This window comes from Coregonus clupeaformis, chromosome 15 (assembly GCF_020615455.1).
Source record: "Coregonus clupeaformis isolate EN_2021a chromosome 15, ASM2061545v1, whole genome shotgun sequence".
Classification (NCBI taxonomy): Eukaryota; Metazoa; Chordata; class Actinopteri; order Salmoniformes; family Salmonidae; genus Coregonus; species Coregonus clupeaformis.
Window position 1 is genome coordinate 56,324,911 of NC_059206.1, and position 14,554 is coordinate 56,339,464.

At 42.0% G+C, this 14,554-nt stretch overlaps 1 protein-coding gene across 1 annotated transcript in view; it reads left to right on the forward strand.

Annotated features, from left to right (window-relative positions):
- Positions 1–330: 330 nt before the first annotated feature.
- The window catches only part of LOC121583528 (tyrosine-protein phosphatase non-receptor type 13-like), a 150,176-nt gene continuing 135,952 nt past the window's right edge, over positions 331–14,554 (forward strand). Inside the window, 2 exon segments of the mRNA XM_045225454.1 lie at positions 331–495; positions 614–668. Coding sequence (XP_045081389.1) covers positions 331–495; positions 614–668 — 220 coding nt within the window.

A 14,554-nucleotide genomic window follows, 5' to 3' on the forward strand; every position in this document is an offset into this window, starting at 1 on the left:
CGGATTGAGTTGCTATGTCTCTTCCCATGGAGGCTTCCCCATTCAGAGGAAAAATCTAGCGTTTCATGCACTACAGGAGCTGTATTTACTATGCTCTTTTCTTGGACAGTGTGGGCCGACCGGATTTCCGATGCAACAATTGTTTACTCATGGAGGATTATAAGGAAGAATTGGCTACTCTTAGCAAACAGATTAAGAACTTGCACAATCTACTGTGCAACCTTCTCCTTCTCTACACCAAAGGCTGGACGACACTCCGATGTGTTGAGTATCACCTCTCCGATGTGTTGAGTATCACCGCCATGTCAACACTACTTGACTGAATGGCCAATGCCTTCCAGGGACCCCTCTCCGAAGAAGTCTCCCACTCCCCTGGAAGATGGCGCAGGACCGGGGCTTCTGGTGGATTTAGCGGATGATACTGTCACCAATCCTGCTGCCCAACCATGGAAGCATGTCACCCACCGTAGGCCAAATGGAGGGAAGCGGCCTGTGGTGAGTGGGGCTTCTTTAGCGTTGGGAAGCCAGAACCAAATCCAGTTGTCAAACAGCTTCGCCCTCCTGGCTTTGGAGGTTCCCACGCCATTGTCCCCTATACGGACTCCTTTTTCAGGGGGATTCTGACTTTGACTCGGATCTGCTGCACTCCTCTTCTTACCGGACCTCAAGTGTGTCTGATGCACCGGCTCCTCCGTCAGCCACAATTCTTTGGGCCGGTTCGAGGTGCAAAAACTGCCGGACCATTATCATTGGCAGCTCATCGGTAGCTCTCGGTTCCTGGGGCAAAAACCCTGTGCTATCCTGGAGGATGAGTACAGGACATTACTAGGCTGCTTCCTAGTGTTCTATGAAAGCTGCTGGTGGCTGACGCTGTCGTAGTCCATGTGGCGTCAAACGACATTAGGAGGGCTAGCTCAGAATGGCTGAAACTGGATTTTAAAGAACTGATTCAAGTTCTGAAAGACTCCAAAAAACAATTATTATTTCAGGCCCTTTGCCATCTCTGGGAAGCGAAAGATTCAGCAGGCTACTGGCATTACACATCTGGCTGAAGACTACTGTAGCTCTGTTGGCATAACATTTATAGATATCTTCGGCACCTTTTGGAAACAGAAGATGCTGTACAGGAATGATGGAGTCCATCTTAATCATCTTGGTGCCTGGACCCTGTTCTCTCATTTCAAGGCCGCGTTGAGACAATGACTTATCAGTGACCCAAGACCTGCTCAGATAATCCCTACCATTGTGTTGCTGATCTGTCATAGTGCTGCTGCAAATGTACATTTTCCCAGGTGTGTTGGCAGTTATAATGTAAGTAACCTAATTTATGTTCCTCTAAATGCCTCTGTCAATCCGACAGCTATTTTCAGCAGTAATCATGTGCCTATGAACCTGAGTTATACTGTTAGCAGTGAGACATTTTGCCCTAGTAGTAAGCCAACTGTGAGCAGTTCACCCTGCACTATCAGCTCAAGTATAAATATCGCTGTCATGTCTACCTCTGATAAGCCTCCCAGTAAAGCAATAAAAACAATCAAGAATGTGCTAAGAATATTCCACATTAACATATTTAGCCTAAGATTTATGGTTCATATAATCAATAACTTTCTAGCAACAGAAAGCATTCATATCTGAAACTCACTTAGATAATTCCTTTGAAACAGTGGTAGCAATACATGGTTATAACATCTACAGAAGAGACAGGAATGCCAATGAAGGAGGAATTGCTGTTTATGTGCAGAGTCATATTTCTGTAAAGCTTAGAGGATCTCATGTCAAATGCTGTTGAAGTAATATGGCTACAGGTTCACCTGCCTCACCTAAAGCCTATTCTTGTGGGAAGTTGATATACACCACCAAGTGCTAACAGTCAGTATCTGGAAAATATGTGTGAAATACTTGATAATGTATATGATATAAAGAGGTATATTTTGTGGGTGACCTAAATATTGACTGGAATTCATCAAGCTGTCCACTCAAGAAAAAGCTTCCAACAATCTGTCAACCTACCAGGGTATTTACAAACAGAACAGGAACTAAATCATCCACTTGTATTGACCACATATTTACTAATGCTGCAGAAATCTTCTCTAAAGCAGTATCCTCACCCATTGGATGTAGTGATCATAATATAATATCCATATCTAGGAAAACCAAAGTTCCAAAGACTGGATCTAAAATAGAGTACAAATAAGGGTTTTGCAGTGACTCCTATGTTGAAGATGTAAAAAATATTTGTTGGTCTGATGTGTGTAATACATTTTTGTTGACAAGATTAGCAAACTTAGGCATGACATGCAAACAACAAATACTGAGCCTTCATATTCATTCCATACGGACCAAATAATGAAAGACCAGCACTGTAGCTTTGAATTCCGTAAAGTTAGTGTGGAAGAGGTGAAACAATTATTGCTATCTATAAATAAGGACAAACCACCTGGAACCGACAACCTGGATGGTAAATTACTGAGGTTGGTAGCGAAATACATGGCGACTTCTATTTGCCACATCTTCAATCTAAGCCTAGAAGATGGAGTGTGCCCTCAGGCCTGGAGGGAGGCAAAGGTCATTCCGCTGGCCAAAAATAGCAAAGCACCCTTTAATGGTTCAAACAGCAGACCAATCAGCCTGTTACCGGTGCTTAGAAAACTTTGGGAAACATTTTGTTTGACCAAATAAATGTTATTTGACAGAAAACAACTTAACAGAGTTTCAGTATGCTTATAGGAAAGGGCACTCAACATGCTTGGCACTGACACAAATGACTGATGATTGGCTGAAAGAAGTTGATAATAAGAAGATTGTGGGAGCTGTTTTGTTAGACTTCAATGAAGCCTTTGACATCATTGATCATAACATATTGCTAAAAAAAAGTAGGTGATTTATGGATTAACATCCTCTGCCTTATCATGCATGGACAGTTACCTATCCAATAGAACACAGAGGGTTTTCATTAATGGAAGCCTCTCTAATGCTAATTCAGTTGAGTGTGGTGTACTGCAGGGCAGCCGGCTTGGACCATTATTATTTTCTGTGTTTACTAATGACCTTCCACTGACCTTGAATAAAGCCTGTGTCCATGTACACTGACAACTGAACAGTATACACGTCGGCTGCAACAGTAAAATAAATGACACCTTTAAAATAGAGCTCCAGTCAGTTTTAGAATGTGTAACTAGCAATAGGCTGGTATCACAAAAACTAAAAGTATCATTTTTGGGACAAATCACTCACTCAACCCTAAACCTCATCTGGATCTATTATTGAATAATGTGGCTATTGTGCAAGTTGAAGAGACTAAACTGCTGGGTGTCACCCTTGATAGCAAGCTATCATGGTCAAAACATATACACTCAATGGTTACTAAAATTGGAAGAGCCCTGTCCATGTTAAAGCGTTGCTCTGCTTTCTTGATATCTCAGTCAACCAGACAGGTCCTACAGACCCTAGTTTTGTCGCACCTGGACTACTGTCCAATTGCGTGGTCAGGTGCGGCAAAGAAGGACATAGGCAAATTGCAGTTGGTCCAAAACTGAGCAGCACGTATTGCACTTAGATATACACGGAGGACGAATGTCAATAACCTGCATGTCAATCTCTCCTGGCTCAAAGTTGAGGCGAGATTGACTGCATCACTATTGGTCTTTGTGCTAGTGTTGAGGGTACCCAACTGTCTGTTCAAGCAGTTGTCACACAGTTCAGACACTCATCGTTATCACACAAGACATGCAACCAGAGGTCTCTTCACAGAAAAACAGAGGCTGGGAAACGCACATTATTAAATAGAGCAATGACTAAATGGAACCTGCCATCTCAGGTAACTCAAGCTAGCAATAAAACCAGATTCAAAAAACAGATAAAAGATCACCTTACGGAACGACGGGAACTGTGAAGAGACAGACATTCTTATGCATTTTGTATTGTTTTTTACATTGTATTATGTATGTGATACGTGGTTGGGATACGACTGATATCTGGTTGTCTCGCCTGGCTATCTTAAGATGAATGCACTAGCTGGGGGTTGCTCTGGGTGGGAGCATCTGCTAAATGGCTAAATTGTAATGTAAACGTAATGCTATGTATGTATATTGTGCATTTTATTTGTTGTTTCCTGTTTGGACCCCAGGAAGAGTAGCTGCTGGCGAGTCAGCAGCTAATTGGAGATCCAAATAAATAAATACATATTTTTTTAAGTATCAAGAATTGAATTGGCCCATTGCTGAATGTAATTGGGGACCGCTGACATAGGCTATGGCTGCATTCACATAGGCAACCCAAATCTGGGCCCGTATCCACAAAGCATCTCAGAGTAGGAGAGCTGATCTAGGATCTGTCCATATAATGTTATTCATTATGATCTTAAAGGCAAAACTGATTCTAGATCAGCACTCCTATAGCGTTTTTCCATCTGGGTGCTGAATCGTACCATACCCGAGCTGGTATGGGTGGGTCTGTTTTTCTATTACATTTGGGTGAGGTGAGGTTCACGTGGGCCAAAAGCGTACCAATCTGATACCCTAAAATATATGGTACTGGCTCGCTTGTAAAGCGTATTGAGGGGCGGGTTTCGCTCCATTGTCTATAACATGCTGAATTAATCTAAGCTAAAACAATATTTTTTTGGGGGGTCGCAGCATTTTACATCTAGCTAAGGTGTTTTGCAGATCAATGAGCACTATTTCTGAAGTTTGACAATGTGCTGTGTGTTTTCAAGAAGCAGCTACCTGTTGCTGCGAGTCAGTGCAGTAACGTTAGTCTCCCGACAGCTGCTGCAAACAGTTGATCCACACAGCTGACCCAAAGCGTGCTGAATCGGAACAGAACCGAACCCATAAAAAGTGAACCTGTATGGTACTAGGGATGTAACGAATTACTGATACACATCGATCCCTGGTTCAAATGTTTAAGATATGAGTGCATTGGTCTGCGGGACCCCAACTCGATCCAAAAGTAGCATGCACCGGTCAAAAATGTATTCAAACGTTATGAATTGTCAGTTCACTTTCTTTCTTCCTTCCGAAAATACCTAATCTTTAGTGACAACTGATGTGTCGAAACTAAGCATGTAACTGCATTGAGTCATTGATCTACAAGTCATTTTGCATGCCGAACAATCTCAGCCAATATCAGAAGCCTAGTCAAACTACGCACTGTCACTGCACTTGGAAGAGTGATTCGCACACTGACCAACAAGCGGTAGGTGACCTCTTCCTTATCTCCGCGGCATCTTCAGCATTCAGATGCTTGTCTAATGGATTGCGCAATATTAGGCTTAATTAATTGAGAGACAACCAATGTAATTTGATAGGTTATTGTTATCAAATGCGCAGTTGAAAATTGTATTAAAGTAAGCTACCGGTGACACAACTCTCCTCTGGCTATAGCCTACCTACTGATCGGGGCTTACATTATATTTTATTTTGATTGTTCAGGTTCACCATCAGCAGTAGTTAGTCATTTTGCTTTAAACAATATGGTCTTTAAAAAAAAAATATATATATATATATATATATATATATATATATATATATACAGGATAAAGTTGATCATTTCATAACGAGGACAGCAATCACTTTTGTGAGCGGCACGGCATGGTGAAAGTGGGAGAAGTGAAGCTCACTAACGACATGCCACTGGCTTTGAGTAAAGTGTGTCCATGTATGAGGATGTCTCCAACACTATACACGTCAGCTACCACAGCGACTGAAATGACAGCAGTGGTGGCCGAACAACGATGCTGCGATGATGTGTTGATAAGAAATCCGCTGACACTGTACTTTGATTATAAAGGTTTATTATATCAAAGATTTCAGCATCAATTTACAGACTTCTGCAGAATCTGGAGAGCAACAAACCCAATCTCAAAAATGTTCTCTCCCCTTCCTTTGTTCAAACATGGTGTATATATATATATATATCCATGTAACATAAGATGGCGTGTTTTGAATAGACCAATCCCTGGCATCCACATAGCCAAATGTTGTCTGTCTTAGGGGGCCCCTATAGTAACACTTTCCAGATGTTTCAGCAAAGTAAAGTAAAGTTCATTTAACCAACAATATGAAAACCTCAGATACTACATATTTCCCCCCTTCGAGACTAATTAAGTTTCGAAAACAATTAATTTTTTTATTACATCAGGCTTCTTGTGTAACTTTAGCAATAAAACCAAGTTTATGGAGTGTGAACAAATTTTTATGGAGTGTAAGAGCGAAAAACCTGTCTGGCAGCTTTCTTTCCAAATATCCATCAATCACTCAAGACGGTAAAATTCTCTCACGGCCCCTCTGCCCCAGGCGACCACCTAAGTACTCGAGATCAATTTATAATTCTTTATCAATGCATTTTAAGCTTTGCAATCGAATACACATGAAAGCCTCAGAAAACAAAATACAATCAAAAACCCGTCCACATTCAGGCTGGTCGACCCATCGGACCCTCCTGTGGATTCTCTCTGTCCCTGCCTAGACCCAATATCCCTAAGCGTCAAAGAAAAAACCAAAAAACATCTGAGGTCCCCACATGTACCCAACAACAGAAAACATCATTCTTTAAAAAATTAATACAGAAAGAATATGACACAAATTATGTATTATACATGCAAATATGTGTGTGTATACAGTGGGGAAAAAAAGTATTTAGTCAGCCACCAATTGTGCAAGTTCTCCCACTTAAAAAGATGAGAGATGCCTGTAATTTTCATCATAGGTACACGTCAACTATGACAGACAAATTGAGAAAAAAAAATCCAGAAAATCACATTGTAGGATTTTTAATGAATTTATTTGCAAATTATGGTGGAAAATAAGTATTTGGTCACCTACAAACGAGCAAGATTTCTGGCTCTCACAGACCTGTAACTTCTTCTTTAAGAGGCTCCTCTGTCCTCCCTCGTTACCTGTATTAATGGCACCTGTTTGAACTTGTTATCAGTATAAAAGACACCTGTCCACAACCTCAAACAGTCACACTCCAAACTCCACTATGGCCAAGACCAAAGAGCTGTCAAAGGACACCAGAAACAAAATTGTAGACCTGCACCAGGCTGGGAAGACTGAATCTGCAATAGGTAAGCAGCTTGGTTTGAAGAAATCAACTGTGGGAGCAATTATTAGGAAATGGAAGACATACAAGACCACTGATAATCTCCCTCGATCTGGGGCTCCACGCAAGATCTCACCCCGTGGGGTCAAAATGATCACAAGAACGGTGAGCAAAATCCCAGAACCACACGGGGGGACCTAGTGAATGACCTGCAGAGAGCTGGGACCAAAGTAACAAAGCCTACCATCAGTAACACACTACGCCGCCAGGGACTCAAATCCTGCTGTGTCCCCCTGCTTAAGCCAGTACATGTCCAGGCCCGTCTGAAGTTTGCTAGAGTGCATTTGGATGATCCAGAAGAGGATTGGGAGAATGTCATATGGTCAGATGAAACCAAAATAGAACTTTTTTGGTAAAAACTCAACTCGTCGTGTTTGGAGTACAAAGAATGCTGAGTTGCATCCAAAGAACACCATACCTACTGTGAAGCATGGGTGTGGAAACATCATGCTTTGGGGCTGTTTTTCTTCAAAGGGACCAGGACGACTGATCCGTGTAAAGGAAAGAATGAATGGGGCCATGTATCGTGAGATTTTGAGTGAAAACCTCCTTCCATCAGCAAGGGCATTGAAGATGGAACGTGGCTGGGTCTTTCAGCATGACAATGATCCCAAACACACCGCCCGGGCAACATAGGAGTGGCTTCATAAGAAGCATTTCAAGGTCCTGGAGTGGCCTAGCCAGTCTCCAGATCTCAACCCCATAGAAAATCTTTGGAGGGAGTTGAAAGTCCGTGTTGCCCAGCGACAGCCCCAAAACATCACTGCTCTAGAGGAGATCTGCATGGAGGAATGGGCCAAAATACCAGCAACAGTGTGTGAAAACCTTGTGAAGACTTACAGAAAACGTTTGACCTGTGTCATTGCCAACAAAGGGTATATAACAAAGTATTGAGAAACTTTTGTTATTGACCAAATACTTATTTTCCACCATAATTTGCAAATAAATTCATTAAATATCCTACAATGTGATTTTTTGGATTTTTTTTCTCATTTTGTCTGTCATAGTTGACGTGTACCTGTGATGAAAATTACAGGCCTCTCTCATCTTTTTAAGTGGGAGAACTTGCACAATTGGTGGCTGACTAAATACTTTTTTGCCCCACTGTATATATATATATATATACACATCATTGCAGACACTGGAATGTAGTCCGCTACACTGCAGCTCCTCAGCAGTGTCGACTTTCAATGCAACGTCGATGATGGAATTGAACATTTCCACACCGTCCTTGTTCAACTTCCTCCAGTCCATTCATATTGTCCATGTTTGAGTATTTGAATCCCACTCTACACATTCCCCATATGCTTCTGGAAGAAAAGAAAACACCAACCAGTATCTTTTGCAAAGCAACACATGAAAATTAAAACATCAATATCAAAAATGATATATAAAAATGAATCACATTCCATTTCCCCCCTTTGATTCATAAGAAAACACTAAATATCACAACAATATGCAAAGAAATGTGAATTATCGCACAATCAGATATTCAAAATTTCCTAGAGTTACTTCAACCCTAGTTTTCGTAACGCTTTGGTCTGACTTTTTTCCGAACTGGTCTGGGGCTACTTTGTCTAACCGAATCACCAGCTTCTCCTGTAACAGAGTTGCCCTTGGTGATCTCTGCGGTTTCACATTCCACTGAAATATGCCCTGTTGTTTCTGGGACATATTGAAAATCAATGTCCCCAAATCTCCTTTCCTGTCCATCCATTGCAGAGTCGTGTCTGGCATCATCAGAAGTGTACACATGATCATCAACATTGTCCACAGCATGGACAATCTCTCCTTCTGGGTTTTGACTCTGGATATTGTCATGCATCTCTCCTTCTGTCTGTTCTTCCCTATCTTCATCCTGCTCTCTTAAGCCTTCAACATCTTGGCTCTCTGCGCGTGGCACCTCTTCTCTAGGCGCTTTAACACAATGTGACAAATGATACCACGTTGGAGACCCTTTAACCTGGACAGCCGTTCCAGTACTACGAACAACTTCAAATGGTTCCTCACGGCGCTCGTTATACCACTTCATTCTAAATACCTTCACGAACACCTTGTCCCCAGGTTGCACTGTACTCCTTTTTTGCTCATCGAGCTTTTCCTGCACCTCTTCTTTTCTTTGCCTATCAGAAACATATGTGGATAACTTTTTATGAAAATTGGCCATATACAGTGGGGGGGAAAAGTATTTAGTCAGCCACCAATTGTGCAAGTTCTCCCACTTAAAAAGATGAGAGAGGCCTGTAATTTTCATCACAGGTACACGTCAACTATGACAGACAAAATGAGAAAAAAAATCCAAAAAATCACATTGTAGGATATTTAATGAATTTATTTGCAAATTATGGTGGAAAATAAGTATTTGGTCAATAACAAAAGTTTCTCAATACTTTGTTATATACCCTTTGTTGGCAATGACACAGGTCAAACGTTTTCTGTAAGTCTTCACAAGGTTTTCACACACTGTTGCTGGTATTTTGGCCCATTCCTCCATGCAGATCTCCTCTAGAGCAGTGATGTTTTGGGGCTGTCGCTGGGCAACACGGACTTTCAACTCCCTCCAAAGATTTTCTATGGGGTTGAGATCTGGAGACTGGCTAGGCCACTCCAGGACCTTGAAATGCTTCTTATGAAGCCACTCCTATGTTGCCCGGGCGGTGTGTTTGGGATCATTGTCATGCTGAAAGACCCAGCCACGTTCCATCTTCAATGCCCTTGCTGATGGAAGGAGGTTTTCACTCAAAATCTCACGATACATGGCCCCATTCATTCTTTCCTTTACACGGATCAGTCGTCCTGGTCCCTTTGCAGAAAAAACAGCCCCAAAGCATGATGTTTCCACCCCCATGCTTCACAGTAGGTATGGTGTTCTTTGGATGCAACTCAGCATTCTTTGTCCTCCAAACACGACGAGTTGAGTTTTTACCAAAAAGTTCTATTTTGGTTTCATCTGACCATATGATATTCTCCCAATCGTCTTCTGGATCATCCAAATGCACTCTAGCAAACTTCAGACGGGCCTGGACATGTACTGGCTTAAGCAGGGGGACACGTCTGGCACTGCAGGATTTGAGTCCCTGGCGGCGTAGTGTGTTACTGATGGTAGTCTTTGTTACTTTGGTCCCAGCTCTCTGCAGGTCATTCACTAGGTCCCCCCATATGGTTCTGGGATTTTTGCTCACCGTTCTTTTGATCATTTTGACCCCACGGGGTGAGAACTTGCGTGGAGCCCCAGATCGAGGGAGATTATCAGTGGTCTTGTATGTCTTCTATTTCCTAATAATTGCTCCCACAGTTTATTTCTTCAAACCAAGCTGCTTACCTATTGCAGATTCAGTCTTCCCACCCTGGTGCAGGTATACAATTTTGTTTCTGGTGTCCTTTGACAGCTCTTTGGTCTTGGCCATAGTGGAGTTTGGAGTGTGACTGTTTGAGGTTGTGGACAGGTGTCTTTTATACTGATAACAAGTTCAAACAGGTGCCATTAATACAGGTAACGAGTGGAGGACAGAGGAGCCTCTTAAAGAAGAAGTTACAGGTCTGTGAGAGCCAGAAATCTTGCTTGTTTGTAGGTGACTAAATACTTATTTTCCACCATAATTTGCAAATAAATTCATTAAAAATCCTACAATGTAATTTTCTGTATTTCTTTTTCTCAATTTGTCTGTCATAGTTGACGTGTACCTATGATGAAAATTACAGGCCTCTCTCATCTTATTAAGTGGGAGAACTTGCTCAATTGGTGGCTGACTAAATACTTTTTTTCCCCACTGTATGTAACATACGCTCTCTTTTCATCTTCCAAAAGAGCCAAACTTGGACCCTTTCCGCTTGTTCGCAAACAAGGCGTAGGCATCCTTCTTCCTGTGACCAGTTCATGGGGTGTCATACGTAGATCACGCAACTCACCTGAGCGTCACACCATTAATGCTAAAGGGAGCGCCTCTATCCAGTTTAGACCCGTATGCTGGCAAATCTTGACAATGCGATTTTTCAAAACACCATTCATTTTTTCACAAATCTCTTGACTTTGTGGGTGATAAACTGCTCCTAGACGTTGCTTAATTCCCCATTTTTGCTAAATCAATTTCACTGATTTATCCACAAATTCTTTCCCATTATCTGAGGATATTCGATCGGGAAGTCCCCACCTGCTTATGACTTCTTTACACAAGAAGTTGGCAACCGCCTGAGCGTCTTTTCGCTTGGTTGGACAGGCCTCCGGCAATCGTGAAAATCTATCCACAACCACCAGCATGTATCTTTTCCCTTCAATTGGTTTTATCATATCAACAAAGTCGATAACCAACTCACGCATAGGACCTCTCGGTGTTGGAATGTAACCAGGAAGAACAGTCACACCTCTGCGAACATTATTTTTCAGACAGATTGTGCACCTGCCTATGACATAGTCAACCTGTTCAAGCAAATATGGTGCCCAAAAACCATACTCCTTTGTGATCTTTCTCCTAACCTCCCCCCTTGCAACATGAGCTAACCCATGTGCTTCCTGAATCATCAGACCTAATAGGTCTAGAGGCGCTACTATCAACCCCTCATGGTTTCTCCAAAGACCCGTAGCATCTTTGACGGCACCTCGGTCTAGCCATAACTGTTTGTCAATTGTAGAAGCAGCTTCTTGCATCAAAATCACATCCTTAAGCGTAATTTTGTCTTCCAAGTCCACTCCATGGGTGACCAGAAAAACCTTGCCCAATTTGTCCGCTCCTGTGACAGCTTTTGCAGCTTAATCAGCAGCTTTGTTCCCTTGTGTGACTTTTGACACATCTGTTTTATGAGCTGCACACTTAGCTATCACTATCTCTTTAGGCTTCATCATAGCATGCAACAGTTTCATTATTTGCGCATTATATTGTATCGGAGAACCATCCGTTTTCTTAAACCCTCAACCTTTCCACACTGCTCCAAACAAATGACATACACTATGTGCATATGCAGAATCAGAATATATCGTCACTCGCTTTCCTTCTGCTAACAAACACGCTTCTGTTAGCCCCACAAGTTCAGCAAGTTGTGCGGACGCAGGCTGTGGTATTACTTCAGCCTTTTCAACAACAAATCCAGTTCCTTGGGCTTTAACTACTGCATAGCCAGCACACAATTTATCTCCCACATGATAACAAGACCCATCAGTCCAATACTCCAGGTCTGCCTCACGTAATGGAAGGGCTTGCAAATCTGACCTAAGCCTAGAATATTTCTCTGCTTCTTGTACACAATCATGTGGCTCACCATCCTCTGAAGTTGGCAAATTCTCGGCTGGATTCACCGTATCACACCTCACTAGGGTGACATCTTCCTGCTCTAAGAGCCTATGATAGTCTCTGAGCCTAGGCATAGTCAATGTATATTTTCCATAGTTCAGAAGATTTCTGAGACTATGATGGGTAAGAATTGTTACTGGGTAACCCATCGTAACAGATGATGCTTTGTCATACATTAAATATACTCCCACCATTGCTCTGTACCACAGTGGTAGCCCTAGTTCTACTTCTGAATAGGCAGTAGAGTAGTAGGAAATATGTTGAGGATTCGTCCCTGTACCTGTTGGCTGACAAAGAACTGCACATGCATATTTACCTCCAGTAGAAGTAGACACATATAGCAAGAAATTCTTAGAGTAGTCTGGTAGTGTGAGTGCTGGTGCCTTTTGTAACCTCTGTTTGATCGTTTCAAATGCTACAAGGCCTTCCTGTGTCCAGGAAAGATTGCTATGGAGTTGACCATTCCCAGTATCTTTAACCATAGCTCTCAAAGGTTCCGTCAAACTAGCATAGCCCTCAACCCAGGCTGAAGAATAACCAGCAATACCAAGAAATGTCATCATCTCTCTGACAGTTCTAGGCTTCGGAGCCTTACGAATAGCTTCCAATTGACTGTCAGAAATGCTTCTGTGTCCATGCGTTATTTTTTTACCCAAATAAACGACCTTCTCCTGGCAATATTGCAACTTTTTCTGTGAAACCTTATGCCCCTTTTCTGCCAATACCTGTAGCAATTTAATTGAGTATTTATGATATGTTTCCTCATTCTGTGAACAGATAATTATATCATCCATGTACTGAATGACAGTGCTTTGCAATATCTGATCTATCCCTACCAAATCGTCCTTCAGTACTTTATTGAAAATTTGAGGGCTATGCTTGAACCCCTGTGGCAATCGCCTGTACTCATAGAACTGTCCATTATATGTGAACCCAAATAAACCCTGACTTTCTACACTAAGTGGAACACTAAAAAATGCACCACATAAGTCTAACACCGTGAAATGTGTCGCATCAGGAGGAATTTGGGCTAACAAGGTATGCGGGTCTGGCACGTCTGCTGGAAAATCAGTCACTACCTCATTCACCGCTCTCAAATCATGAACCACACGATAAGTCTCATCAGGTTTCTTCACAGGCAACAAAGGCGTGTTACTCTGAGGATTTTTTATTGTCTTCAAAACACCTGCTTTCGAAAGTCCTTTAATTTGTTGTTCGATCCCTTGGATTGCTTCATCTTTCATTGGATACTGATTCTTCCAAGGAGGTCTGGCTCCTGGTCGAAGTTCAACTTTCAACGGTTGGGCTGATTTCACAAGTCCAATATCGGCACTGTGTTGAGACCACAAACATTCTGGAACTTGTTGCAACATCTCCTCTTTCATAGGGTCTGAATCCATCTTCACACTGCAAATAGATTAATGTGTCATCCGTACAGCTTGTGGCTGTCCTTGTCCTTGAGCCAAAATCATGATTTTGAGAAATCGCTGATCTTCACTCCTCCAAATCGCCAAATTCTCTTTCATCGGTACAAAAACAGCTTTCTCTGCTTCTGTCATCATTTCTCCTATATGCTTCTGCTCATAGTCTTCAGAAACCAACAAGGTCACATGTGGCACACTCTTCTCAATCTCAAATTCTTTATCAAGATAATTGTCTGTGTTTATCTTCATAGCTGCTCCTTGTGGTCCTAAAATTATGCAACATGAGCTGAGGTAAACTTTCTTTGGTTGATGACTCAACCATTCCTCTGAGTTCGATTGGGCAGCATTCTTGAAACACTTGAGCGTACAATGAAATGGATATGCCTGAAGCCTCGCATCTGGCATGTTTGCCACAATGAATTTCTCCCATATCTTAGCCGGCTTCAAAAAATCTGCACTGAGATTTCCAATCCAAAATACTGAAGAAGAGTCAATCTCTGTCATCATCGACAGAGATTGACTCTTCTTCAGTAAACCGTTTCTTTTGGCACTTCTACCAGACAGCCACCTGGCGTACATTTTATTGTACAATTCAATCTACACAATGCATATCTTCCCAACAATGCAATAGGTGTATGTTCCGATACCAGTATGGGTATTGTAGTTTTCTGATTTTTATAGCAGAGCTCAATTGGTTCCGTAAGAGGAATCAGCTGTTTCACTCCCTCAAACCCGATTGTC